Below are 24,762 nucleotides of genomic sequence, written 5' to 3' on the forward strand. Positions count from 1 at the left end.
ATGGTGATGATCTAAAAATGTTTGCAGGATCTGCAAGCGCTGCAAGAAGGCAGCGAGAGCCGAGAGAGCACCAGCATTAACGTTGGACTTGACTTCAAGCAGAACCCAGATGCTGATGATGTGGTAAGTGATTTGACTAACTATTATTATCGGCTGAGGATCAGGATATAATTGGTTTGGATGATAATTTTATTTGGCCCCCGATTTTGTGGGGGCACTCTCGTACTTCCTCTTTCTAGAAAACACGTAATTTAATTTATTTTTTCATCATATTATTTGCGTTTTCATTTTTTTTCCTTCGCTATGTAATTTTCTATTCTTCACAAATGCATTAATTTGTCTTTATCTTTTCATTCATCACATCATTTTCGTCGCCTTCTCACCAAAATACGATGCATACATTTTGTTCTGTTTTTGCTTTATTACATTACTTTAATATTTTCTTAACATTTATCACAGATTTAAGTATTTATCTTAACTAGTCTTTTACACTTTTTTTGTCCACTTGTTCCTTCTTAATGGTGTGTCCTATGATCCTTCTGCAATACTCTAGAAAGGTCCAACTCTCCTTGTTGTAAGTAAGCGATGTTCCTTTCTTCGACTCCTTGTTATAACCGAAACTGCCAAACCATGTATTTCTCAATGTAATGTCTTTATGTAACTTTTAATACAGAAAATTAAATAAAAATGTATAAATAAACATATATTATATGCCTTGCAGCCACTGGAACCGATCCACATCCTGATGATCGGAGTGCGGGACAACGGCGAGAGCGACGACAGCGCCGTGTCGCGCCGCTTCGGCAGCTTCTGCCGCGCGCACCGCCACGAGCTGCACGCCAAGCGCATCCGCCGCATCACCTTCATGCTGCTCATCAAGTCGGTACCGCACTTCCTCGTACCTCCTTATCGTTTTCCGCCTCCTAACCATCCTAACCACTTCTTTCATCTCCAAACCACCTACACCCCCAGACAAACTCGCTCGCCTCCAGAATATGTCTTCTTTAGTGGGCTGTCTAAACATGCTACAAATCGTATACCATCCCGTGATCCAGTTGCTAGGTGCCTAATGAAGCTAATAATTACCGGAGGGTCGGAAAAAAATAATATTCCTTAGATGTATAGATGAAAAATTGTGAGGTAGCCGGCGGCCCTCACGGCACCTATTGTTGGTTATCGTGAGGTAGCCGGCGGTACTCATGGCACTTAAAAGGTTAACCCCCTAATCAATTCCTTCGTCTCCAGAACAACTCCTACTCTCCCAGACCATCTTTCGCACATCCAGACCATCTCCCGCACCTCCAGATCACTTTCCTCACCTCAACACTTCCTTCCGCCCCTCCATACATCCCCTTATATTTGACCATATACATAATACATATATAAACGCATATAGGATTTTTTGATCTTTGGCCCTAGAACATTTCTGGATTTCTAGTTTATCTTTGTTTGGAGCAACTGCAACTATATAATTTAATTCACAGACGCCAGTTCCCCAAGTTCTTCACATATCGAGCGCGTAATGACTTCACGGAGGACACCATCTACCGACATCTGGAGCCAGCCTCTGCCTTCCAACTGGAGCTGTACCGCATGAGAAGCTACGACCTGGAGGCCTTGCCGACCAGCAATCAGAAGATGCACCTCTATTTGGGCAAGGCTAAGGTATACACTTCATATTTTTATTTGTAGATAAATAAACAGTAAATATATCCATGTTTAAATTTAAAATATCATTAGTTAATTTCTTGGATTTTTGAAGTCGTTTTACCCAAACTTACATCCCACAAAATAAAGTCTAAGGGTCTATAAGGGTTCCAAACGCGTTCTGGTCTTCTTCTTCTCCTCTTCAGGCGAGGGATGCCCACTGCCAGGCATGTCTCTCCCACATGTGATGAACGGTCCTGCGCTGACCGCGACCTTAACAATGTCAAGGGTCCACCCGGGGGGGGGGGGTCTATCCACGTCCTGGTCTAAGACGTAACAACTACAAACTTATTTAAAAAAAAAAAACTGAGTTTGTTGGGTTTGTCTTAGACAACGATGTCTTTTGAACCAAGTCGACGGATGTCAGTATAGGAGACCCATTTATAAATCTGTGTGTGTGTGTGTGTGTGGGGGGGGGGGTTGTTATAACTGAAACCAAATATTGATGAGGATCTGGAGATCTAGCAAATTATGTCTGACCAGGACAGAATTAGACATTCAATATACAAAGGATATAGTCCTTTAGAGTGGACGAACTAAGTGACCTCCATAGTAAAATATGGATATTAAAAGAAGCTCCCAAACGGCGTTAAACATATCTAGAAATTAAATTTAGTTTTTTTTTGTTAAAACCGTAGGTAATGTGCACATTCGTACAAATTAACAAAAATATTTAACATAATGAAACACTCGTCAGCCCATAGATGTATATTGTAAGGCACAAGCCTCGAAAGAAGATATCTATGGGGGGATATACCATAATCGCCACACTTGGCAGGCGGTTTGGCGATCGAAGTATATGGTGTTATGGTATGCAGAGAACATTGCTGCCCATCTTTCGGAGACTTGTGAGAAGTGGCAATCCCATATAATCAATGCATAAAGTGTTAATTACTTAAGACTCTCCCAGGGATCATCCTCGACTTACCACTGCTCTGTATTTAATTTAAATTTTATTTAATTTGGTATAAAATCTTATTATCGTAGTGTAATATACTTATGTAATGATGTAAAATATGAATAATATATAAAATATATATAATGTTATGTAAAATAATGCCTTCAACAGGTCAAAAAAGGACAGGAGGTGACAGACTACAGGTTCTTCATTCGCTCCATCATCAGGCACCAGGATCTCATCACGAAGGAGGCCAGTTTCGAATACCTACAGAATGAAGGAGAGAGGTATATTATTTACACCGTTATAACAGACCATATTGTTATGGGTATAAGGTTCATGTTTGGAGAAAAGATCTAGTTTCAATGAAACAGCAAAATTGCAATATGTTCTTTCTTTCTCCCTCTAGTCTCATTGAGATATATAACGCGTTCTCTGTTTAGCAATTTTAATTTTGGATCAGTAGCTGCCACACTTGAACCTAAACAAGTAACCGCCCAATTACTAACCCAATCGTCGTTAGAATAACCGTTTCGTTGACTTTGATTAACAGTTAAAGTGAAACAAGACTATAACTTTGTTCCGTGTGTGGGAAACTTCATGATAATATAATTAGTGACGTAACGTTGGCAGATACAAGTATTCCATATTTATGTTCCATATGGAACAATCAATTATTTCATTAAGGATACAGAATTTCTTAGTTTCTCTCCTATCGCTTCTTCACTGTATTCACCGTGAACATAGTGTTGTTGTCACTAATAATAATAGATTTTAAATCGTATTAAATTAGTATTGTCTTGTTAAAGGGTTTTGTTGGAAGCAATGGACGAACTGGAGGTGGCTTTCTCCCACCAGCTCGCCAAGAGGACTGACTGCAACCACATATTCCTTAACTTTGGACCAACTGTCATCATGGATCCTTCCAAGGTAAGACTAAGGTTTCTGGTTAACTTAAAAGTTCAAAAATATCAAAATGTTTACTAGACCGAGATAATAGAATTCTTTTAACCGCTTGATATATGATTTTAAAAGGCATTAGCAATTGTTAAGATGCTGTAACACGTGAATATTTTAGTATTTTTTTAAAAGTAAAAACCAAAAATAAATGAAGTATCTGGTTCACTGTCAGCTAATAGTACAGTAATAAATATTTTTCAATGTTCGATTTAAAGCATGCAGGTAATATAAGGTGGCGCAAAAGTGATGTCAAAGTGTGAACTTGCCTTTATTCTTACAAAATATTATTTCCAAATATCTCTATGGAGAATATACATACTTTGACTTTTTTTTGGATTTTGTATTTTATTATTTGATTTCAGTCTGCCTTTTGGCAGAGTATGTGCTTAATAATTTTCTTGAGTTTACCAGAGATATATTCACTGTGTCGTATCAGGTTACCGCTGTTCAATTATTCCTACTATAGACTGTAATATGGTCTATTACATTCATATGTTCTACGACCATTTAAATACAATTAAAAAGAAAAAGATCATATCTGTGTTCGTTGCTAACGACAGATGTTGGTTTGGCCCCATGTAAACGTATCCTTAGTTTGTTAAGTATAAGATACATTTCGTATTATCTGGTCAAAGAATCTAGATCACAAATTCTTAAATTTTATGTACTATCTCCGTCTCTTTTCTTTTTGTCTGTCTTTCTGTCTCTTGTCTTTTTTAAAAATATAGGTATTTAATAAAGCCTCTAATTGTTTTTTTATATCTTATCGCCTTCATGAAAACCTTCAGTGCTTATTATGAAGCGCTACTATCTATGTGAAAGCTAGCACTCTAGAGGCGGTACAGCCTTTAATTAGGCGCCAGAGCACACGAAGGGGAAAGGAAGGGGGGGTCCATCAATTTTGATTCTTCCTCGAGTGGAGAAACGAAATTGATTTTTTTTTATTTTTTCTAGATCGAAGAGTCAGTGTTGGGCATGGTAATGAGGTACGGCCCACGCCTGTGGAAGCTTCGAGTGCTGCAAGCTGAAATTCGTTTCACGTTAAGAATGGGTAAGCCTGGTTTTAGATATTTATTTCTTAGTTTATACACTTGTTGTTCTGATACACTGATTATAGCAGTTAAAAAAAAACAATTAAAAACATATTTTATCGAAAATTGGTTACTAATTTAATGTAGATACTTTGTAGATAGTTGTATTCCTTGTAGTCGTTCCACACATTACCCGAACACTGCAAGACATAGGTTTCCCACAGAAATATCTATGGGGGGGGGGGATACACTATAATCGCCACGCTTGGCAGGCGAGTTGCCGATCACAGAGTGGTATTGTGGTACACAGGACAAAGCTGCCTCTCTTTTTGAAACTTGTTTGTGATCAGTGGCAATATATATATATATATATATCTTGTGCAGTCTTCTGCATCCCGGGATTCGAACCCACGACCTACGCCTGCATTATTGTTGTTTTATAATTTTTAATATACTTTTTTTCATAAACCGCTTTCAGAGCACATAATAGACAAATACATGTGTACATATTTATACATGTATGTCAATTATCATCATACCAATATCAAATTAATGTGTTGATGTATGATTGATTAAAAAATAATTGTTTTTTTTAGTTTACAATTTGATCTTCACCTCTGTCAAATCAGTAAGTCTAAATTATAATTTGTATTCAGGTCCCGGAGCGCCGACGAAGAACGTAAGGCTGTGTCTCTCAAACGGATCCGGATACTCCCTGGATATATACACGTATGAAGAGGTCTCCGATCCCAGGACTGGAGTGGTGAGTTTGAAAACTGTGTCATGTGCAGAATAGATATAGTTTTATTTTTGTTTCCCTGCTGGGCATGGACGTTACATTTCGGGTTTCAATAATTTTTCAGATTTTTTTTTGTCTTACTCTTTTCTTTTCTCACATATACTTTTCCCTTTCTTTCTTCACAAAATCTTTCATTCTTCGCGTACTTATTTTCTTTATCACTTTACTTCCCTCATCCACATTTCTGATTACCTATGCTTCTTATATCATAGCATATTTATTTATTCTTTGTACTTATTGTTTTTTTTTTCAAATAAGTATCGTTAAAAGGAGCCTTCTCATAACATGATCACCACACCCAATCACTCACAATTAAAGCCTTTTGGCTGATTGTAAATAGTAAAAGAAATTATGTTTTGAGTAAACTGGCGCATACAATTAGATTTGTAAACCTTGACGTATCTTAGCAGATAGGTAGTCTAAACTAAACTTTCCCTTTGATGACGTACATATATATTTGCATATATTGAATTCATCGTATTATCTATTCTAAAGTGTTTATACTCTGCTTTTTTATGGCCCCCGTTTTTGGGGTCTCTTATAAATTGCCTTGTCTTGGGTCTATTTCCTCGCTCTTCTTTCGTCCTTCTTAATTTCTTCTCACTCGTTACTTTTTTTTCATTCATCTAATCATTCTTTTTTTTCAATTACCATTCATATACCGCCTCTTTTCCTTCGCCATTTCTTCCCGGACTACTTTTTACAAGTTTTGCTTGTTTATAATTTATAATTCCTATTTCTTCGCTCTTCTTTCGTCCTTCTCAATGTCTTCTCACTCCCTCCTCTTTTTGTCCCTTACATAATCTTTCATTCCGTTACCATTTATAAATCGCCTCTTATCTGTCATCATTTCCTCCCGGACTACTTCTTTATAATTTCTTAGCTATTTCGTTTATTTGCATTTTTTAAAATTTCTGCCTTTTAATTTTTATCTACTTTTATTATTGTAACATATCTATATCACAACAGCTTTTGACAACTATGTGACGGTTTCAGATAATGTTCCAATCGTACGGGGCGCGACAGGGGCCGATGCACGGGCTGCCCATCTCCACCCCATACGTCACCAAGGACTACCTGCAGCAGAAGAGGTTTTTGGTGAGTAGCTGGATCAATTATATAGCTGAGCATCAAAAGCCATCAGAAAGTTTCGATTTCACAAGACGTTATATATCTATTATTTTCTCTCACCATTGTTACCATTATGTATGATATATATATATATATATATGCTATATATATATGTATATATATATATATATATATATATATATATATATATATATATATATATATATAATATTCTTTGTTTTATTGGTAAATTTAAATTTCAAGTTGTAAGAGAGAAATAATTTATCACGAATTTCGAAATTGAATGTTGTCTGTCTTGTGTTTACAATCTAGGAACCCACAGAGGGGTATTTGATCGTTAAGGGAGGCAACTTGAACGTGGACTAAACATGAATGTAACCGTTTCGCTTTAATATAAACCTTATGGATGTTACATAGGGGGCGTAAGAATTTCACAAAGCTAAACTAGGGCATAGGATGAAAAAGGTTGAAAAATACTGATCTACATATCCGTAGGGGGATGTTATATAATTAGCATACTTAATACGTATCCTATCCGAGTTATATGTAATTGAATTAAAACATTAATCATTATAAAATATGCTTAATAAAAAATATATTACTTTGTTATTTAAAAACACTTGTGCTTTAGTAATTATATGCGTAAGTGATTACATGTGTTGTCCGCAGGCCACATCCCAAGGCACGACCTACGTGTACGACATTCCGGACATGTTCCGGCAGATCATTGAGCGACGATGGCGGGAATGCATCGAGGAAGGCAGTGTCGACGGTTAGAACTTTATATTTATATTATTGAAATATAATTCTACCATTCGACTTTTCTACTATTCTACTGTTCTACCGTTCTACCATTCTACCGTTCTACCGTTCTACCGTTCTACCATTCTACCATTATACCATTATACCATTATACCATTTTACCGTTCTACCATTCTACCGTTATACCGTTCTACCACTCCACTGCTTTACTATTATCGTACCCTTCGCAAGAATATCCTGATTGTAACGGTGATTTCGTAGATAAAGAGTTAACTTCGTCTTCATTATGAACTTGATCTTATTTAAGGCATCATGGAACGGATTAAACGGATATTTAAGAGTCTTATCAGATTTGGTCCGACCAAATGGAACTGCTACCTTTCATCGACAGTTATGAGATTGTAATATTTTCTAGCTATATAACGTGAACACTAGTACCATTTGCAGGACATTGGTTTTGAGAGAAATAGGCTCTTAAGTGGTCACCAGATAGACCAATTACATAGTTAAGGTGCCTGCATCCAGTGACTTCCCCGTCGTCGTGACGATCTTTGGGGGGAGACCTATGCCTTGCAGTGGGCGTCCATCGGCTGAAAAGAGAGAGAGAGAGAGAGTGAGATATTTTTCAAAAATGTTAAGAGTGGACTGATTGGTGTAGAAATATTTTACGGCCGCACCACATGGAAATGTATAGGTTCTCGCTCGGCTTCCATCCAGGCCCTGGTGACGTCTCCATCTGTCCTGTAGTAGTATATGAGGAATATTAAGGTCTTTACTAATTTGAATGTATGCTATGTGCAACAAGTTTTATACATTGACATAATTTATAATGATTTTGATAAATATTAGTTTAGAGATGTGATTTGTTCAAGTCTTGTTTTCAACTATGGTCTTCAAGGTTCAAGTACTCCTAGCTGTCAATTTTACGTTTTTCATGCCAAATTTTCTTGGTAATAAATTAGTTAAAACATCCAAAAATTGTTTTATGTATTTATTGGCACTTTTTTTGCTTCGTTTAATCAGTAAATTTAGTGCTTCAAACTTGATTTTTTTCTCTCCAGGTCCTCCCCCGGACAATGTGATGACGTCAGTGGAGCTGGTAGTGGAGCCTGATGGAGAGCGACACGTTGTAGAAGTCACCAGGCTACCCGGACAGAACACTGTAAGTTGAAATTCTTAAGTTTTAACTTGCGAACTTAATTGAGACGGCATCAACAACGCGGAAATTCTTCCCGGACGCAGTCTCAGACTATCGCGTGCTCCTCAGTATCGAGGTGGACAAGGATTTGGTCCAGCTCTTCACGGGGCACGGGTTTAAACTCAAGGAGGATCTCTCGTGCTTCTGTGAACAGGGCGTAGATCAGACCGTGGTCCACCTGGTAGCCTGCTGTCCTGCATTCGGGGGACTCCGGGTCGACTCCGAATGCCGGTTAGGCAGTAAGGTTAGCCAAGACTCTATGGCCTCGCTAATTAAAGACAAGGGTCGCTAAGCAAGGCCAACGTTCCCTAAAATGTGGAGAAGGATTACGGAAAACGTAATAAAAAGTAACAAGAGTTGAGCTAAAATTAAAAATAGGCAAGTAAATTAAATAATACATATAAAAATGTATACCTAGAATAGATCAAAAATGTGATATAGAATAAAAACAAAGAAATGTTAATAGTTAAGGTATGAGGAGAAGAAAGAATGGTATCGAATAAAAAGAAAAATAGATATGAACGGGAAAAAATGAAGAATTGCAGAAAAAAAAATAAAGGAATAAAAGATCATAGGAGGAACAATAGAAGAACGCGAAAAAATATTAAAAACAAAGTCCCTGTCCCACAATAGATAGGGGATACTAGGGGTACCCGTAGAAGGCGCCTTATTAAAAAAAAGAACCTAATTGAGAAATATTTCGCTTAGGTGATTATTTGATTATCGGTAGAGGTCTAAAACTCCTGATTATAGGTCGCGGATTCGATTCTCGGGACAGTCTTATGTAATTCACACCGCTCATAAACAATTTTCCATTGGATGTCGAAAAGTGACCACTGCTTATCAGATGTGATGAGGTGTGGTACGGTTGCAGGTGGGGATGGTGGCGTGGCGGCTGAGCCTGTTCACGCCGGAGTGCCCGCGCGGTCGCGACGTGGTGGTGATCGCCAACGACCTCACGCACTACATGGGCTCGTTCGGCCCGCAGGAGGACTGGCTGTTCTACCGCGCCTCCCACTACGCACGCACGCTCAACATACCGCGGGTGAGTACGACATATAAGTTATACAGGGTGATACGATTGCAAGTTGTAAAGGGAACTATACAACAAAGTTTTTAAACTGTGAATAGTTTTAGTTTAAGTTAAACTGTGTATATAGAAATACACAATACACAAAGTCCGTCCATCCGTAAGCGACTCAGATCTAAGGCTGGGTAGCTTACGGGTTTCGATGGCCCCGTAAATCTGAATCACGGATCTCGATGGCCCCGTAAGTCTGAATCACGGGTCTCTATGAACCCGTAAATCTGAGTCACGGGTCTCAATGACCCCGTAAACCTGAGTCACGGGTCTCAATGGCCCCGTAAGTCTGAATCACGGGTCTCATTGGACCCGTAAGTTTGAATCACGGGTCTTAATGGCCCCGTAAGTCTGAATCACGGGTATCAATGGCCCCGTAAGTCTGAGTCACGGGTCTCGATGGCCCCGTAAGTTTGAGTCACGGGTCTCGATGGCCCCGTAAGTCTGAGTCACGGGACTCGATGGCCCCGTAAGTCTTAATCACGGGTCTCATTGGCCCCGTAAGTTTGAATCACGGGTCTCAATGGCCCCCTAAGTCTGAATCACGAGTCTCAATGGCCCCGTAAATCTGAGTCACGGGTCTCGATGACCCCGTAAGTCAGTCACGGGTCTCGATGTTCCCGTTAGTCTAAATCACTTGTCTAAAGTGACCTCGTCTTCCAGATCTACGTGAGCGTGAACTCCGGCGCGCGCATCGGCGTCGCCGAGGAGGTCAAGTCAGAGTTCAACGTGGCCTGGCTGGACTCCGAGCGCCCGGAACGAGGCTTCAAGTGAGTGCCCCATGGTTATGTATACAAATAAATAACATTGGCTCTTCTTCTTTTGTGCACATATCTCAAGTCTAGATCTGACTAAGCTGCCCATCTGATATAGGACAGATATGTCCGGAAACGACACATGTTATATCTTATTGAATATCTCTTAAAATACAGTTCAAAGTACTTTGCATTTTAATCTGGATGGCAAGTTGAAGGCAACAACTTTGCATTAAAAAATTCCAAGGTTTTGTTCCCGAACGAAAAATACAGTGTATCCAAACTCCAACGCGTTACTCGGTAGACGTAAAGTGGTTGGCACTGTTGGGTGTGCATCTGTCGAACCATTGGCATGCGAAAGGGTTATCCTTGAATCATCCAAAGTGGTCCAGACAATATATATTCAATATAGAGCAGTGTTTCCCAACATGGGGCCCACGCCCTAAATAGGTGCTTTTTGATTGTTAAGGGGAACAATTCGGAAGTGGACTTGACACGAGTTTAACATTAGCTTATATATAAAATATATGTTACATAGGGGGGCGAAAAAATTTTATAAAGGCTAAAGTGGGGCATGGCACAAAGACTGACAGCCGACTCCGGCACGGCTTCGAGTGCCGGTCTGGCGTTGAAATCAGGGAGGAGACAATACCCTCCCTGATAGGCGGAAAAGAAACCATGAAAGAATTCCTCAGTTATTGCAAAAGAATTATTCAATATGCAATAGAAAAAACTAAAAGTTAGGCATCAACAAACAAAAACAAAAAAGATATGTAAAAATAAATAATATTAAACTGTGATAAAGATAAAAATGTGATACAACAAAACTAGAAATTAAGAAAATGTAAAATGAAAAGAGGATGAAAGAATGGTAAAACAGGGCAAAAGGGAAAGAAAGCAGAATTGTGGTATAAAAGAACAGAATGAAAGATTACGTGAAGAATGCAAGAGAAGAGAATGAAAATAAAATAATGAAGTGAATAAATTAAATGCTAATAAAGTCCCTATCCCACCATAAATAGGGGTACGAGAGGCCCCCAATAGCGGGGGTCATAAAACAAAAAAAAAAGTGTACGTATTAGATTGATCGGAAAGTAATGTTGTTTCTGTTGACATATTTTACAGAAAAACCGATTGATTTGTTACCGCTCCGGCATTGATTATACTAGATGTCAAAAGGTTGTTGATAACAAAGGTGAATATATGGTTGATTAGAAATAAAAGACTGACAGCCGACATTTATACATAGAAGCCTCCAAATTCATTGTAATATATGTAACCACGAAAGGGAGCTCTTGTGCCGAGTTATTTAAAAAGTTGTTTGAGCTAAACGCTTTCAACACCCTGTTTCCTTCAAACCCAGTAAGGTATCAGTGATCGTAGGGTGGCGAGTGACACTGTTAATAGAAACAAAACAGTATAGATAAGTAGGTACTAAAATAAACTGCACATAAAATAACTAGTCAATTAATAATAGGAAAAATAGAATTAGAAAAGTGTAGTAATGTATTAAGAAAGCGCAACCCAAAGAAAACTGTCATAAAAAATAGAATATGTAAATAATAAAATTAAGAATAAAAAAAATGTACTTAGCCACCTAAGAGTAATAAGATGATGGAAGGAAGGCGATGAAAGCAAGAAAGAATGAAAGAGTAGGTACAATATAAACTGCATAAAAAACTAGTCAATTAATAATAAGAAAAATAAAATAAAAATAGAATAAGAACAAAGTAGTATTGTATTAAAAAAGCCACACCCAAAAAAAAGAAAACTGTGATATAAAAAATTGGATAAGTAATAAAATAAAGAATAAAAGAAATGTACCTAGCCACCTAAGAGTAACAAGATGATGGAAAGAAGGCGATGAAAGCAAGATGGAATGAAAGAGTAGGTACAATATAAACTGCATAAATAACTAGTCAATTAATAATAAGAAAAATAAACTAAAAATAGAATAAGAACAAAGTAGCATTGTATTAAAAAAGTCACACCAAAATAAAAGAAGAAAACTGTGATATAAAAAAATTGGATAAGTAATAAAATAAAGAATAAAAGAAATGTACCTAGCCACCTAAGAGTAACAAGATGATGGAAAGAAGGCGATGAAAGCAAGATGGAATGAAAGAGTAGGTACAATATAAACTGCATAAATAACTAGTCAATTAATAATAAGAAAAATAAACTAAAAATAGAATAAGAACAAAGTAGCATTGTATTAAAAAAGTCACACCAAAATAAAAGAAGAAAACTGTGATATAAAAAAATTGGATAAGTAATAAAAAAAAGAATAAAAGAAATGTACCTAGCCACCTAAGAGTAACAAGATGATGAAAGGAAGGCGATGAAAGCAAGAAGGAATGAAAGAACAAAACGAAAGATATTGTGATGGAAATAACGTAAGAATAAAATAAATTGAGAAGTATGACAGTGAAGAATAAAGATGAAAAATCTGAAAAACTTATTTGTAAACAAATACCCCGATCCCAACTAATTAGGGGTACGAGAGATAGAAATATAATAAAACGCCGGTTATGAGATTCTAACAGAACTAACTTTTTTATTATACGTTCAGAAACATACATACATTTTACTTTATAACAATGATGGTAGGAACACTATACAATCTATGTTCCAATAGATGGCGTTACATGTATATTAATTAATAATTATTTGTATATAATTTCCACAAGAAAAAAGGTATCAGTGATAGTCCGACCAAAAAAAAAAAATAATACAAAAGGTAAGTTTCAAATACTACAATTTAAATTTATATATCAATAGGTACCTGTACCTGACCCCGGAGGCTTTCTCGCGTCTGGGTCCACTTGGTTCCGTGAAGACGCAGCTGATCGACGACGAGGGAGAGTCGCGGTACAAGATCACAGACATCATCGGTTAGTTTCTTGTTCAAAATCAAAAATTATTTATTCAACTTACAATGTATTACATCTATTATTGACGTCAAGTTATATTATCTGTTCGGTGAAAAGTTCTGATTTACTATTGAAGGTAAACTCTCTCTCTACTTTAGCAGTAGCAGCTTTCGTAAAAGGGAGAAATAGAGAGATTGTAGAACGGAACTTGTAAAGATTTATTTTATATATATAATATTTAAAAAATTGCTAGATAATGGAATCTTAATATTAATTTACAATTTTTTTTAATTAGTCCAAGTTATTTCAATTATTATTGTTTGATATATGGTTTTTTTTTTAAATTTTTGGTTTTTCATCCTTAAATCACTCGCGCAAAATGACCCGTTCCTCGTGCAGGAGTTGTAAATAAATTTTATCGTCATCATGTCCAAAATACCACAAATCCTAAAAACGAGGTTTTTTAACCAGTGTGTGTTGTGGGTGATGACTTTATAAGATGGCTCAAGGTCACCCAGAGAGTTGCGCTTGAAGCTTGGCTGCTATATTGTATCAGAAATGATAATAGGAACATCACCGACGTAGCTGACGGAATTGCACATCTGAAATGGCAGCGGCAAATTTCACGTGCCGAAATGTTTTATGATTTGTCGCGAGAAGTTACTGGATTTGTGTGACCAATGTAAGACCGGTCATCCTCACGATCATCAGGGGAGGTGGAGGAGACACTACTACAAGGTAAGGATACCTTGTAGTGGGTGTCCACCAGCTGACTCCATGATCATCAGGTTTATAAGACTTTTGTCTTGACTATTTTGTCGGTCTACCTACTGTAAATATTAATTACTTTATTTTATTTAATATTCTTTATTGTACACGATTAGATACATAATATACAGATACAATAATATACAGAAAAGTACATTGGGCGGTCTTATCACACAAAGCAATCTCTTACAGACAACCATAGTAAGGAATAGTACTTTTAAAGGGTAATTACGTAGTACTTTAATTAATTGTTACCAGGCAAGGAGGAGGGTTTGGGAGTGGAGTGTTTAAGGGATGCTGGTCTGATCGCTGGCGAGACGGCGCAGGCCTACGAGGACATTGTCACCATTTCCATTGTCACCTGTCGCGCCATCGGTATCGGCGCCTATGTCGTCAGGTAAGAGACTCTGTGCTTGTCTATGGCTTTTCCTGAATCACTTACTACAATTGCTCTTATCTTAGATGTGTACTATATTTTGTCTAGCTAGTGTTATACATGTATTGCTTGTTACCGAAGTTGCATATTTTTATTGTTAAAGGGACATTCCCTCTACCTCCTCCTACTATACAGCGCTGGGACAGTGTCTACAAGAGCAACATTACGTCATCGTCAGAATCGGATCGAAAAGCGGAATTCCACAGAAATAAATTTGTTCACACATTGCTACAAATATGTGCGAAGCTCGAATGAATATACAGTACCTGGCGGTAAATATTGCACACCGAACTTTAGAAAGAGACAATCGGATAATTTCAGTTTCGTAGAGCGTTATCTCTGTCGCACGAAATACAACGACTGACAAAACGTCACGTAGGTAGTAGGGGACAGAGATAGTGCTTTACGAAGCCGAAATTAGCCGATTGTCTCTTTCTAAAGGTCGACGTGCAATATTTATCGTTGGGTATTGAACACACTTCTACTTCGGACTTTGTGTTGTTACTACCTCAAGACCAACCGGCCCTAGAAATCCCACAAAAAACCAATCAAAAACTCACTTGGTTTGACCATGTAATCATTTTTTATGAAATCTTTTTCTTTATACTATAGTTTTTCCATGATGTTACAATTTCTACAAACTGTAGGCGGTGAATCTAGTCAAATCAATCACACTTTGTGGTGGTGATATTAAAAATGTAGGGAACCTGTTCCAGGTTGGGACATCGCGTGATCCAGGTGGACTCTTCTTATATAATTTTGACGGGGTACGCGGCGCTGAACAAGGTGCTGGGACGTGCGGTGTACGCCAGCAACAACCAGCTCGGCGGTGTGCAGGTCATGCACAACAATGGGGTCACCCACGCTGTGGCGCCTACAGACCTGGAAGCTGTTCGCACTGCTCTACGCTGGCTCTCTTACGTGCCCAAGGTAAAAATACAGAAGAAGAGAGACTTTACTACTACTTATCTACTACTATATTACTCTATGTATAGTATAGTACTACTACTGTAATAAAAAAGTAAGGTGAAATTGTCATTTAAAATATCCAAGCATAAGGTAGGACATTTGGCAAGCGTCTGTTTGTTTAAAGTTGTAAATTACTCGGTGCTTGGCACTAATCAGTGTAACATAACTCCTGAAGATGCCCCGTGGAGGGGTGAAACTCGTGTTGAGTGATTTAACGGTGGTAGTTGCGTAATTCGCATTTTTGATCTATCATAAATGTTCCATGTGTCTGTTTAATTATCCAGGACAAGCTAAGCATGGTCCCGATCATGAAGTGTGTGGACCCCGTGGAGCGACCGGTCGAGTGGGTGCCACCCCGCGCGGCCCACGACCCTCGTCTCATGCTGACGGGAGACGCGCAGCGACCAGGCTTCTTCGACGCTGGTTCATTCGACGAGATCATGCGGCCTTGGGCACAGACCGTCATCACCGGTGAGGAGAAACTTTCATACAAATTTACTTATCATCATATTAATTGACGCCACCTTCAATATAGCTAGTTGTCGCTACTCCAGAACCTTTAAGGCTTCAACGGACCTCCGTTACAAGAGCGATATGTGTGTTCTGCACTTTCAGATAAGCAGTTCTTCGAGTTACATCATTGACTTCTGTTATCCTGACCTCAAAGTGACACTCTGAACCTTCTCATAAGGCCTATAGTAGTTATCTTATGAATTTGCCGATTAGCAATTATAATTGAGTTTTACTACTCACATTATAAACATTATTTAAATAAAAACAAATATGCCAGGTAGATTCATAATGAGTTGAAACTGTTAAACTTTTAAAATTAGGAGTTTCTTGTCAAGTTCTTAGTAGAATCAATGTTACGATTCCAATGTCAGTCTATGTGTATTGAAAGGTATATCTAATATATAAAATTCTCGTGTCACGGTGTTCGAACTTGAACTCCTCTGAAACGGCTTGACCGATATTTACCAAATTTTACATGCGTATTCAGTAGGTCTGAGAATCGGCTACTATCTATTTTTCATACCCCTAAGTGATAAGGGTGGTCCACCCCTTAATTTTTTATCCTTTTTTTATACAAAATTTTTTGTTGTTATTTTTTTATGATACAGCATACAAATATACATACAACTCTAAATTTTCACCCCTCTACGATCAAACCCTTATTTTTTATTTGTTAATTAAAAACTTTTATTTTTTTTGCAAAACAACGTTTGCGGGATCAGCTAGTATAAAAATAAATATTGGTGTGTGTTGTCAGGGCGAGCGCGCCTGGGCGGTATACCGGTGGGCGTGATCGCTGTGGAGACACGGACTGTCGAGTTCACGCTGCCCGCCGACCCCGCGAACCTGGACTCCGAGGCCAAGACCGTGCAGCAAGCTGGACAGGTAACCGTCGCAACCTTCAACTCTTCACTCCCAACATTGATCTCAAATTGAACAAAATGTTTAAAATAAAATAAAGTAATGTAAAACTGAGGAATGAGGTGAGGAATGAATGATATCGAGTGAATGAGAAAATCAGAAGAAATGTGGAAAGAAAGATGAAGTGCGAAAGATTATAAGAAGAATGCGAGAAGAGCGCGCAAATAAATGTAATGTGAAAAAAAATTAAATGAAATAAAACGACCCTGCCCTTCACAAAGATGGGGGTACGAGAGGCTCCCAATACCGGGGGCCGTAAAAAACATTTACCTCGGACTAGAGAAAATTACTTGGAACTTTGAATATATATTTCTTAGATCTTAAAACTTTTACTAAAACAACGTGATATTATAATAATTAAAAAAAATAATACATTTTTCATCCAGGTATGGTTCCCTGACTCCGCGTACAAGACGTCGCAGGCCATCAACGACTTCTCCCGGGAGAACCTGCCCATCATCATATTCGCCAACTGGCGAGGCTTCAGCGGTGGACAAAAAGGTATTTTTTTCAATAAATCATACAAGCAAGCCACACAAGAACAATCAACCAATGTCCTTAAGCTTTTTTTTATTTATTTCATTACAGATTCTGTAATAAAATTCTAGATAAACACGATACAAAACAATACACACACACATACACGCACACGCACGCACACACACGCTCACACGCGCACGCACGCGCGCATGCACACGCACGCACTCACTCACACACAATCATGCACGCACGCATACGCACACACTCACACACACACAAACACGCGCACGCATACGCGCACACGCACACACATGTATAAACAGTTATAAAATCAAAGGAGACATATCGTACATCACATAAAATTTGATAGTCGGTAAATATAATAAGTATAGAATTATTAAAAACAAATCAAGTGAGACAAGTTTTGTTATCGATATTTACCTGAGTTGATCCAAGTTCAGGACACTTTCCATAATTTTAAAATTTAAATTACACGATTATTTAGAGACGTTATAAGGGAGTTCCCACAATAATATTGATTAGATAAAATATGCAAATGTAAAGGGTAATTGTTGAAGTAAATTTGTGTTGTCTTGGTTACAGACATGTACGAACAGATCCTGAAGTTCGGAGCGGAGATCGTCCGCGCGTTGCGTGGTGCTACGGCCCCCGTGCTGGTGTACATACCACCAGGCGCCGAGGTGCGGGGCGGAGCCTGGGCCGTCATCGATCCCAGCGTCAATTCGCTTCGCATGGAGATGTACGCCGACCCAGAAGCCAGGTGATGACACTCACTCACCCCCATTTTACAAACCAGCTCGCCCGATCATCACTTACAAAGGATCTCTACCTGCCCATCTTACTAACGAGCTTTTCTCTCTCCGCTTTACAAATGAGGGCCTCCTGTTTTACAAATGAGCTCTCCTATTCCCCTTCTTTGCAAACGAGGTCACCCTCCCACCATTAACAAACTATCTCTACTCACCCCTCTTACAAACGAACTTCTCCATTCTCCGCTTTACAAACATCCTCCTCTTCTCTCTTACAAAAGAGCTCTCCTCTTCCCCTCCTTTACAAATGAGCTCACCCACTCACTATTAACAAACGATTTCTACTCACCTCTCTTACAAACGAGCTTCTCTCGCCGCTTTACAAACGAGGTCCTTCTCTGTCTTCTTTTACCTCACGATAGTTCCCTCTGCCTCTTTTACAAACGATCACTCTTCCTCCGTCTTCCTTAACTCCACTGCTTTACAATTATTATATTTCAGTGGGTCAAATGTCACCATTCCTTGTCCAGGTCTTAAAATATGCATGGGTCAATTATTTCACCAAACTCAAAAATTAGACAATTGTAAGTGTCGCCACCTACAAAACAATGCCCGGTAGTTTCAAACGCCATGTCGTTTTGAGACCAAGGCATGGTGTCAAATCTACGGACCACGCGACTACCTCGTCAGAACTGTAGTCTGTTAATATATAAAAGCCTCCGCACATCTACGATCTTAATAGGTAAAAGCAGTATAGAAGTTTCTTCCACCGCTTGTTATTTAAATATGTTGTTTGTTCTCAGAGCGGGTGTACTGGAGGCAGAAGGTATCGTGGAGGTGAAGTTCAAGCAGCGTGACATCCTGAAGACCATGCACCGGTTGGACCCGGAACTGCTGCGTCTGAGCGCCAGGATATCAGGTGGGTACTGCTTATGGGCACATAACCTTACATCTAATTTTACCTAATACTTATACATAATTCCTTATATGAAATACAAACTCTTACCCCACCATAAGACACGGAATGCCTATTGGTGCAAGCGATTGTAATATACCTGATGGTTACAGGTATATATACTTCATGTCAGCAAAAAAATCTTTGAAGCTTTTACACTTATTTACAATCACCCTGTGTAAGGTGATACTCTAATATATATATATATATATATATATACATATATATATATATATAAAATTATTTTGTAAGATAGTAAACAATAATTAATTTTAATATGTCGTCGTTTCATCCTGTAGACGCCAACTGCATAGACATATGCCTCTCCCAAAATTTTTGGGATATACCATAATCGCTACGATTGGCTGGCAGATTGACGATAGCAGTGTGTTATTATGGTACACAGAGGATGCTGTGTCCACCCTCCGGAAACTTATTTGTGAGCTTTGGCAATCCTGTATAATTACTGTACAAAGTGTGAATTATATAAGATTATATCCAGGGAATCGAACCCAGGTCCTTTACTACTGGACTACCACTGTTCATTTTAATATGTAGTAAATTAAACGGAAAATTAATTTTTGTATAGCGTGTACCATACATTCACCCTTTTAAAGCTACCTATTTGCAATCGTGTATTATTAAATTTTTAATGAAATCAATTAAACATTTGTTATCTGTTATTATTGCAGAAATAAAAGATCAAGTAAAAGAAATATCGAAGAGCTTGGATAGGAGGGGATCCATAGACGATGTGCTCGTCAGGACCGACGCCGGGAAGCAAGGTGTGTATTGAAACGTACCGATAACATCATGGTTGTTAAGGATTTAATAAAGGCTGTTGTGATTGTTAATTTAATTTTGCAAGATAAAAAGAGTTATTATTTAATTGCAGCGGAAAGTAGAGTCCGAGAACTGGAGACGGAGCTGCAGGCGGCGGAGAAGGCAGCGAAGGCGAGGGAGAAGGAGTTGACTCCCATCTACCACGAGGTGAGTGTGTCCACACGTCCAAAATAAATAAGCATCATAATAACATAAGCAAGTGCAGTGCACTTTAAATGGTCATTCAAACACTGCTTTCTTATTACGGATGAACTGTAATATTAAATTGATCTTTATTGGTGCTGTTGATAGACGCACACGAGATATTTAAGAACAGGTATTTTGACATTTGTCTACCTCATCAATATGTGATGTCTTACCATCGACACAAGCCCCACTTGTGGTCAACTTCCCCAAAAAAATCTTAAGAATTCGCGTGTTTACAGATCGCAGTGCAATTCGCGGAGTTACACGACACGGCGGAACGGATGTTGGAGAAAGGCTGTATATTTGTAAGTACTCTGACTTGCTATGAATATGTATATTTATATATATATATTATGTTTCTCTTTTATTTTTACTACAGTTGATCAATCATCATCATCATCACTCAACAGGACGTTCACCGTTTAACATAGGCCTCTACCATAAATTTCTAATATATCTTAGTATTTACTAGTGCTATTTAGCACTCTAGGGCGTATAATGGGAAAGCCTGATGCGATTCAGGTAGAATATCGTAGGTAAATCCCCTAATCGAGATTTATGGGGGAGTCCCCTTAGATAAGTGTAAAGGATTAAGAACTAAACGCCTGGTCTGCTCTCTCGAACTTCGTAAAGTTGAATGTAAAAACTGTAGATTTGGAATATTTATGTATTTTAAGACACTTGCTAGCAAGCGATGTCTAGCAGTAAATAAGTTACTTTTGTACCTTCGTTTATGGAAGGGTTTTATAGAGTGAGAAAGATGGCGTGTATTGTAATTGAGTGTTGCATGACTGAATAAGACATACATCACTTAAAGTACATAGAGGATCGTTCAGGAATTGCATCTGACTTATAAATTTTGTTATTTTAAAGACAAAGATAAAATTAATTTATTTAACATTGAAACATAGCTGAATAAGACATACATCACTTAAAGTACATAGAGGATCGTTCAGGAATTGCATCTGACTTATAAATTTTGTTATTTTAAAGACAAAGATAAAATTAATTTATTTAACATTGAAACATAGCTGAATAAGACATACATCACTTAAAGTACATAGAGGATCGTTCAGGGATTGCACTTGGCTTATAAATTTTGTTATTGAAAAGACAAAGATAAAATTAATTTATTTAAAATTGAAACATAGGACTTGTGTTGATAGGAAACTTTTTTTTTATTTTTAATTATTTTATTTTTGACTCCACTCGTGGTTCGTGGGATATAGATTAATTTTTTTAATCTTTATCCCAAACATGGGCATGGAGAGATACTATTTTTTTTCAGTTTGCATTACCTATATAATCTGTATAGTTTATATAAATACATATAATATAAATATTGAAAACATGTTTGTATGTGGACAGGACATAATCCCGTGGCGCGAGTCACGGCGCCTGCTGTACTGGCGGCTGGCGCGACTGCTGCAGCAGAACGCTCAGGAGCGCCGCGTGCAGGCGGCCGTGCGACCCTCGGGACACATGGACCAGGGTGCAGCTGCTGCCACTCTGCGACGATGGTTCACCGAGGACCAGGGAGAGACCCAGGTACATACAACCACAATATATCAAATGTTTAAGGATTCTTCTGGCTCCTGAGATCGTTTTTTTTCGGGAGGAGTGATGTGCTTGCAAAAGATAATTTTCCCTTTTAGAATGTGAGTTTTCATACCACAAACCTCTTTTATGGTTGCCTATATAATTGAGGATTGTTGACGATAAGGCTAAGAAGAACAAGTTCTAGTTTTATATGTATTTATGTATGTATGTGTATATATATATATATATATATATATATATATATTCCTTGTCAAAAGTTAATTGCCAACTGCAGTCCTTTAGAAAAAAATAACACTTATTTCTGAGTGTTTGCTTTACATCCTAAATTGCTGAATGTTTGACAGATAAAAACGGTCGAAGTAATATACTTAGTGGTTTGTAAAAAAAATACATTTTCCTCAAAATTTTTTTCTTATTACCTCTTCACAAAGTAATCTAGTTCGTTATCGTAAATAAATAAAAAAAAATTATCGTATTCATCCAGTCTAGCCATTTTGTGTTTAAAAATGACGAAACACATTTTTATTTATATAGGTTTGTTAGTCGAAGAGAGTATACTCCGCAATTTTATTTTATATGTAAATAAATATATAAATCTTTATTACATATAAATTTGCATGCATTACGTAATTTTGCAAATGATGTGCTTTGTCAATAGTAGTTGCACTGGCCCTAAAGTATTCAGTAGCCAGGATATAGCAATGGGCACAGTATAACTGCCCATGGATAGGCTTTGTTAAAGATAGGTCAAAGCCTCCACCTTCTCCGACGGCTGAAGTCATTAATAATCTGTGCCCATGCACGACCTTTACAATGCGATTAAAATAAGAATAGGACCGGCCTAGCGCCATGTTGTGACGTCACAACGGGAACTTGGCATAGTGTGCAAAAAAAGCAACGTTAAAAAATATTGGCTTGTTTTATATTGTAATAGCACGTACTTTTTTATCTGATAGGTAGAGAAAAAAATAGTCTAAAAACGAATCATAGGTAGGTAAACTAAAGTAAACACAGAAACACATTGAACTGTCTTTATTTAGTGAATGTACGTATTTTAATTTTAATCGTTCAGCTCTTCAATTCCACTCATGTTGTCATCATCACTGCTGCTGCTACTACTGTCACCTATGTTTATAATGAAACTGAATGGGCCATTGTCATCGTCTTAAAGTAATTCCCTTTCGAAGTAGTCTTTCTCAATCCTTTTTACATGGTTTACTTCTTTCTTCCAGTCATCTTTCGTGATTGATGCGATCGACTCAAGTGTTAGATTATTATTTTTTTATTTTATATATTTAATGCTGACCGTACTTATATGAGTGAAGTTAGCCGAGAGCCCGTCCTATTCTTATTTTAAACGCATTGTACACTCCAAGCAGATGATAAGGTTCATTTTTCTATTCAACCCTTCACAGTCGCACCAGTGGGAGCACGACAACGAGGCGGTGTGCCGCTGGCTGGAGGCGCAGGCGGGAGTCGAGGACTCGGTCCTGGAACGCAACCTGCGCGCCATCAAGCAGGATGCTGTGCTGCAGGCTTGCAACACCCTCGTCATGGTAAGATTACTCCACTCTTCATCTGGATCTATACTAAATCATTTATAGGTAGGTTCTTAATCCTTGTCAATTCTTGGAGCGTCCCAATCAAGTGGAAGTAGTATGTAGTGGCCCAAGCTGAAGATCTAGGAGTTCATAAGTTTCGCTATCTTAGGAGATGTTTTGGGATGGGCGCCTTTTATGCTCTGCCATCCATCATCTGCCATCGCCTTGACCCATCGTAATATGCAAATACCACTTGGAAGGTAGTGAAAGTTCGGTGTAAAGAAATATACACTCCGAAGATAACTTTAAAGTGTTTGCATAAGTATTTCTTAAATTTAATAACAGCGTTGTACTAAAAGTTAGTACTTGAATAAAAGATAGCTTGTACCTTTCTCTAAATTAATAATAACACACATCAACAAACACTATCTCTGTCCCACCCTAGTTATGTGGCGTTTTGTCAGTCGTTGTATTTCGTGCGACAGAGATAACGCTCTACGAAGCCGAATTTAGCCGATTGTCTCTTTCCAAAGGTCGATGTGGAATATTTTTCGCTGGGTACTGTACTAGCTACTCTTCACGATTTTAATAAAAATTGCATTTTTTTTTGAATTCTTTTTGTTATTATGATCTATAAAAAAGGAAGAATCATAGAATTAGATTTTGTTCTTATGTTAAAATCGTTTCCATTGCCTATATATAGGAGCCCTGGAGTGCAAAGGGTTAATAATTTACTTTACAAAATTTCCTTCTATTACAGGAACTCACACCATCACAGCGTGCAGAGTTTGTGAGGAAACTTACGGCGTTGGAGATGGAACAGTAGGGTCCCAGTGCTGGGCTTGAGTCCCGACAAAGTGCACGCTTGTGTTCGCTCGCTTGTGTTCAAACTCTCGTATTGGCCTCTTTACGTCGAACATTGAAAACTAATCCTTATCTCATCGCAGTAAGGTATACTATACTTTCTATTGTACGAAGATAATATTGTTTTACATTGAATTTTATATGATGTGAATTCTGCTGCGAAAGGCTTAAGTTAATGTCTTTCGCTGTTTATTTATACATGGTGAAAAGCGTTAAAAAAATCTTGGTCATATTTGTGTTATGTTTCTTTTTGTTATACAAACAAAACAGATATCTGTTTATATATTAGTCAGTTTTTAGCCCCACTTTAAAATGCTTTCAGCAAATGATAGAACATATATCGAATATACAATTTTAATTTTGTATTAGTTTAATGATTTTATTTTAAAATTTTCTGTGTCCAGTGACTTAATGTTGAATTAACAAAAAAAAAAATTTGAATTTTTACATAAATTAAAATGTCGCTATCAACTCAAAACGTCATCATTCGTTCGCTGTTTTCGTTTTCATTCAATTGCATTCTTTCAATTGAAATTTCATTCAAATTCATTCAATTGAACTGTCACTGCGAGATATGAAATTCAGTACAATGACAGTGACGCCATCTGTCGACAATTGGTCGTACCATTGCAGGCTCATGTACAACAACTTTGCTAAAGATCATCACATGATGAAATGTATAGTTTACTATTGTATAATGGACATACAGACAAACATTTATTCATGATACTACTTGTATATATATTATATATATATACAAGTATTTTAGAAAGATCATTTAAGTTGTTTGACGTCACTGT

General features: G+C 37.7%; 1 protein-coding gene across 2 annotated transcripts in view; it reads left to right on the forward strand.

The window, feature by feature from the left end:
* ACC (acetyl-CoA carboxylase) overlaps window positions 1-24,762 on the forward strand; it is a 106,821-nt gene extending 82,059 nt beyond the window's left edge. For both annotated transcript variants that reach the window (XM_068766012.1, XM_068766011.1), the window contains 26 exons: window positions 28-123; window positions 722-879; window positions 1,485-1,665; window positions 2,777-2,892; window positions 3,415-3,535; window positions 4,520-4,616; window positions 5,253-5,359; window positions 6,392-6,493; window positions 7,157-7,259; window positions 8,311-8,411; window positions 9,322-9,492; window positions 10,192-10,298; window positions 13,065-13,177; window positions 14,183-14,321; window positions 15,077-15,290; window positions 15,614-15,800; window positions 16,600-16,727; window positions 17,150-17,264; window positions 17,847-18,024; window positions 18,817-18,932; window positions 19,661-19,753; window positions 19,864-19,958; window positions 20,237-20,302; window positions 21,366-21,545; window positions 22,973-23,113; window positions 23,859-24,762. In XM_068766012.1, the coding sequence (XP_068622113.1) occupies window positions 28-123; window positions 722-879; window positions 1,485-1,665; window positions 2,777-2,892; window positions 3,415-3,535; window positions 4,520-4,616; window positions 5,253-5,359; window positions 6,392-6,493; window positions 7,157-7,259; window positions 8,311-8,411; window positions 9,322-9,492; window positions 10,192-10,298; window positions 13,065-13,177; window positions 14,183-14,321; window positions 15,077-15,290; window positions 15,614-15,800; window positions 16,600-16,727; window positions 17,150-17,264; window positions 17,847-18,024; window positions 18,817-18,932; window positions 19,661-19,753; window positions 19,864-19,958; window positions 20,237-20,302; window positions 21,366-21,545; window positions 22,973-23,113; window positions 23,859-23,924 (3,291 nt within the window). In that variant the 3' untranslated portion in view covers window positions 23,925-24,762. The remainder of the gene's footprint in view (window positions 1-27; window positions 124-721; window positions 880-1,484; window positions 1,666-2,776; window positions 2,893-3,414; window positions 3,536-4,519; window positions 4,617-5,252; window positions 5,360-6,391; window positions 6,494-7,156; window positions 7,260-8,310; window positions 8,412-9,321; window positions 9,493-10,191; window positions 10,299-13,064; window positions 13,178-14,182; window positions 14,322-15,076; window positions 15,291-15,613; window positions 15,801-16,599; window positions 16,728-17,149; window positions 17,265-17,846; window positions 18,025-18,816; window positions 18,933-19,660; window positions 19,754-19,863; window positions 19,959-20,236; window positions 20,303-21,365; window positions 21,546-22,972; window positions 23,114-23,858) is intronic.

This window comes from Battus philenor, unplaced genomic scaffold, assembly GCF_028537555.1.
Source record: "Battus philenor isolate CCGP_79_NKW_IND1 unplaced genomic scaffold, ilBatPhil1.0.hap1 SCAF_20, whole genome shotgun sequence".
NCBI classification, from domain to species: domain Eukaryota; kingdom Metazoa; phylum Arthropoda; class Insecta; order Lepidoptera; family Papilionidae; genus Battus; species Battus philenor.